The sequence below is a fragment of the Ictalurus punctatus genome, chromosome 11 (genome assembly GCF_001660625.3).
Source record: "Ictalurus punctatus breed USDA103 chromosome 11, Coco_2.0, whole genome shotgun sequence".
In the NCBI taxonomy this organism is placed as follows: domain Eukaryota; kingdom Metazoa; phylum Chordata; class Actinopteri; order Siluriformes; family Ictaluridae; genus Ictalurus; species Ictalurus punctatus.
Genome location: NC_030426.2, coordinates 21,531,199 through 21,536,198, shown reverse-complemented (window position 1 = coordinate 21,536,198; position 5,000 = coordinate 21,531,199). Strand labels below are relative to the sequence as shown.

The 5,000-nt window shown below is 39.2% G+C and overlaps 1 protein-coding gene across 1 annotated transcript in view; it reads left to right on the top strand.

Annotated features, from left to right (window-relative positions):
* The window catches only part of hsd17b7 (hydroxysteroid (17-beta) dehydrogenase 7), an 8,138-nt gene that overhangs the window by 2,949 nt on the left and 189 nt on the right, over positions 1–5,000 (top strand). The window contains exons 5-9 of the mRNA XM_017479810.2: positions 1,322–1,516; positions 3,058–3,162; positions 4,390–4,446; positions 4,555–4,653; positions 4,845–5,000. The exon at positions 4,845–5,000 is cut by the window's right edge and continues 189 nt beyond it. Coding sequence (XP_017335299.1) covers positions 1,322–1,516; positions 3,058–3,162; positions 4,390–4,446; positions 4,555–4,653; positions 4,845–4,952 — 564 coding nt within the window. The 3' untranslated portion in view covers positions 4,953–5,000. The remainder of the gene's footprint in view (positions 1–1,321; positions 1,517–3,057; positions 3,163–4,389; positions 4,447–4,554; positions 4,654–4,844) is intronic.

Here is a 5,000-nt window from a genome sequence, read left to right as displayed (position 1 = left end):
GTGACGTCATCACAAACGCACATTCAGCCAAAGCCCTCTTCGATTCACTTGTTGAACATGAGTAACAGCTAAAAGGTCTCACTTACCAGTAAATGTCACTGCGAAAGACCCTGCAAAACTACTTTGTGCCATTGCAATTTCAACAATTCAAGTAGTTTTCTGCAAAAAAAAAAGCACACAAAAAACTCCACAAATTGCATCGCGAATTAAAAAAAATATATGTATCAATCAGGGTTTAGTTATACAAGTATCACAAAATTTTAACATCCTGCAGAGCATTAAATCCAGTATTTACAAAGTACAAGAAATATGACACAACTCTGACTTATGAAACATAGCACTCTATGAGTGTCACTAGCATTAAATTAAATATGCTGTATATTGTCATAGCATATTACACGTGTGACTAAATGGTAAATGGTGCACTTATATAGTGCTTTTATCCAAAGCGCTTTACACTGTGTCTCATTCACCCATTCACACACACACACTCACACACCAGTGGTAGCAGAGCTGCCATGCAAGGCGCTAACTTGCCATCGGGAGCAACTTGGGATTCAGTGTCTTGCCAAAGGACACTTCGGTATGTGGAGTCACGTGGGCGTGGAATCGAACCGCCAACCCTACGATTAGCGGACAACCCGCTCTACCACCTGATCCCCGGCCGACCAAATACAGTATATCTTACTCTGAAACTAAGCGCACCCTGAAACCTTCCCTCGTCAGCAATAACATTTCAATTTAGCCGAGTTAAACACATTAAAACAACTCCTTAGATGCCTGAACCCCATTCTGTTGGTGGACTGATTTAAGGGCTCATTCATTATTATGCTGACCTTTGACCTCTTCTTATGGAATTGATCATTCTGGTTGAGGCAGAGTTACAGAACTGCTTATCTCTGGATGGTGATGAAGATACTGTGGATCAGATGAGCATTAAAGTTGCAGTAGATTCAGTGAGTCAGTCTGCAGGACAGAAGTGTCGGTTTTCTGCTACATCGGGAACACACGGCGACCATGAGGTCATTTTTCTGTCCTTCTGTCTTTCTTTTTCTTCTCGTACACATTCCCCGTGTCCTTCCATTTTGTTAAGAAGCAGCGCAGACATGGTTTTGACATACTGGCCCATAAATAAACATAAACCCATGCACGTAAACAAGTTTCATGTTGAACTTAGTAGTGATAAAATGACTTATACAGTGGAAAATAATCTATAATAGAAACTCAAACACCATTGGTTCCTGTTTAGGCCAGATCTTGTTTGTGAGCATGCAATGATGTGCAAAAACTCTCTAGTTCTCTCTCTCTCTTTGTACTGTAGGTTCGGGAATTGGAGCCCCTGTTATGCCAACCAGGCCACAGCTCTCAGGTGATCTGGACCTCGTCTAGCAATGCACGCCGTTCAGCTTTCAGTCTTGATGACCTGCAGCACAAGCAAGGTGTAGAACCATACAGCTCCTCTAAATATGCATCTGACCTGCTGAGCCTGGCCTTGAACCGCCATTATAACAGCCAGGTGAATGAAGTGCAGTGACTCACAACCTACCTGTGGCAGTGGTAGCTCAGTGGTTAAGGCATTGGACTTGTGACCAGAAGTTCAAATCCCAGCATCACCAAGCTGCCACTGTTGGCCCTTGAGCAAGGCCCTTAACCATCAAGTGCTCAGTTGTATAAATGAAATATATGTAAATCTGCCAAATGCTGTAAATGTACAGAGCAATTTTAAGGAATTCTTCAGTTCTCGATACATTTCACCATGGATATTGTCATTTTGCCGTTTTACAATTCCCAGACTGGAAGTAGACGTGAGTGTGTACACATGTATAAAAACTGACAACTGCAGGGGGGGGGGGGGGGAAACAGATTTGGAATAAATCACATTTCTGTTCATTTAAGTAATCTTGTAATGGGAAAATGCTGAGTCTGTATGACTCGGACAATAATCGGATTGTTTAAAATATTGTGGCTACAAGTGAAGGAGAGAATTATGACATTACATTCTCCAGTGCAAGTGCAATAGTACCAGTGTTACTTTGTAAATCAAGTTGCATTTGCAGTTAAGGCTAAAAGTGTACATACACTTAGGCTAAAGACAGTCAAACTTACAGAATTTTTCACATTTCCACACATTTCATGTTATGACACAGTTCCTGTGTTAAGTCAATTAGGCTATCTCTAATATCCATTAGAGGTCATTTGAAAATAATAGCTAAGAGACATTTATTTCAGCTTTTATTTACTACGTCAGGTTTTCTGTGGGTACTCTGTTATATTTTGGTGGCATTGCTTTATATTTGCTGAAACTTGGATCAAACTCTCGGGGTAGCCTTCCACAAGCTTCTCACAATACTTTGCTGGAATTCTGGCTCGTTTTCATCTGACAGAACTGGTGTAACTCGGAGGAATGTGGGCCTCCTTGCACACATTTTTCAGACTACAAATTTCCCATGGGACTCAGGTCAGGGCTTTGTGATGGCCACGTTGATGCTTTTACTTTGTTGTCTTTAAACCATTTTGTTACAACTTTAGACGTATTCTTAGGATCATTGTCCTGCTGAAAGATTCAGTTGCAACCAAGTTTTTAACTTTCTGGCGGATTTCTGTTGAACTTTTTGTGTTGCTTCGGTATTTCTAGATAATCTTCCTTCGTCACGATGGCATCTATTTTCTAAAGTGCTTTTCTAGCAAATCACCCCCAAAGCATGATTCTGCCATGCCCATGCTTCACAGTTGGGATGGTGTTATTTGGATTAAAAGCTTCACCCAATTTTTTTTCCATAAATAGTGCTGATCATTATGGCCAAACAGATCAAATTTAGTATTATCTGATCAGAGAACATTTCTCCAAAAGCCTGGTGATCACCTACAAACTTGGGGTAAGGTCTTCTTCCATGTGCGACACCCTTTCAAGTCATGGCGATATAATAGCACCTTGATTCACAGCAAGGGCACCAACCAGGAACTCCCAGTCTCCTGGTATTTAAACTGCCACCCTTCCCCCTGCTAGCATCATTCAACACACCAACATCTGACAAAGACTGATTTTCCTTCCTCCAGGGTCTGTACTCATCAGTGACCTGTCCTGGATTAGTGATGACTAACCTCACATATGGAATCCTACCCTCCTTCATCTGGACCCTTATCATGCCTATAATGTGGCTGGTAAGTTTTCAGATATCTCTGTAATCACTTGTTGTCTACATGTATTTATATCACAGCGCCATTGAATTCTCAATTGGTCAGAAGATGTTGATTAATTTTCTGTAACGGATGCTTGGACAGTAGTGCTGGCTGCAGGGCAAATCACAGATTTGTGATATGAGCTGTGTGATATGATAAGTGATGTGATATTGATAATATCAATATTGTGATAAATTATGTCACAATATACTTTGCTGAGATATTGTGATATCTTTTTATTACATTTTTAAAAAATTCTCTTAAATTAAAATTTTTTAAATGTTTATTTTTTTAAATATAAATACAAAACGAATGCAAGCAGCCACTTCGATATGAATATTTTGTACTTGATCTTTAAAATTGTAAAATGTTCAATTTTCTGTTTCAGATTTTTCCTGTAGACGTCAAATGACTTTTAAAACACAAGCAGCACTACATTATTGCTGTGAAATTGTTCATAAACGTATATTTTGTGATACTAAACATATCATGTATCGTAGAAAAGTCTTTGAGAATCATGATATGATATTTTTGTCATATCGCCTAGACTTAGCAGTCTTTTTTTACATTATCGTTTCTATAGTAACAACTCATTCACAGGGACCTGCATGGCAGACGATCGACATAATCTAATGCTAATAATAAATGGATCATAAAAAGCTCGTTATCCGACAGAAGTCAAATATAATCACTGATACGGTGAAGGAGACGTTTGTTAAATTTACGGAAGGAGTCTCCAGTGTCTGCGCTTTCTAGCATTTAGTATGTTTTTCACCGCGGCAAATCTTCAAGACAGAAGGCTTTGCACTTTCTGGTTTCTTAGTAACATGACGAGCTGTGATTATTACCTTCAAGAGAGGGATAAAAAGAGGGACTGGTGAGGGAATGAGCTATACGTTTATAGCTTCTATAATATGAGTGATAACAGAAACTAACCTGAACTAATATTAAATCTAACTCTATATGTTAAAATGAATGCTATGTTCATTAATAAATAAAACATTGTAATTGCTGGCAAATTGCTGTGCTGTATGAGGAATAAAACACTTTGGGAAATGCTGTTCTAGAAAAATTATCCACTTTAGGGTGCGCCAGGCTGCATCGCACCATCCCATTGTGGATTATTTTCCCATCACAGCATGCCACCGATTGTTTTACTCCTTATATAATATCTGCTTTGTTTCTTTTTCTCGCCTCCCTTCTGATCAGATAAGAATTTTCACCAATACTTTCACCCTCACACCTTATAACGGGGCTGAGGCTTTGGTATGTACCCCCAAAAAAACACATCTGTATTTTTATTTTGATTTATGAGGCTATTTGAGGTTCTGTCTCTGTATGAAGGTCGGTATTCATGTGTGCTTTGTATTGCAGTTTTGGCTGTTCAAGCAAAAACCAGAGTCACTGGATCCAATGGTCAAATACCACAGCTTAACCTCTGGACTGGGAAACAATTACACACGTACTCACAAGGTCAGAACCGTGGGGCCTGTATCAGATCCCATATAGACATTATCACATCTGCTGCATCATACTTAGAAAACAAGGAATTTATCATTATAACAGGATATCTTAACAAAAACTAGCACTTGTCCAACGGAAAGGCTGTATTCTCACATTTTGGCAGTGTTTTGGAAGTTTTGTCTTTGGTTGTTGATTTTCAGATGGAGATTGACGACACTACGTCCGCAGCGCTCTATGAGAACCTTCTAGAAATGGAGAAAGCGGTGCGAAAGAAACTGAAAGATGAAGACGTAGAACATGCTAAATAAATAAACCGATCACAAAGTATTTAAGCTTTTACATTTAAATAGCTCATG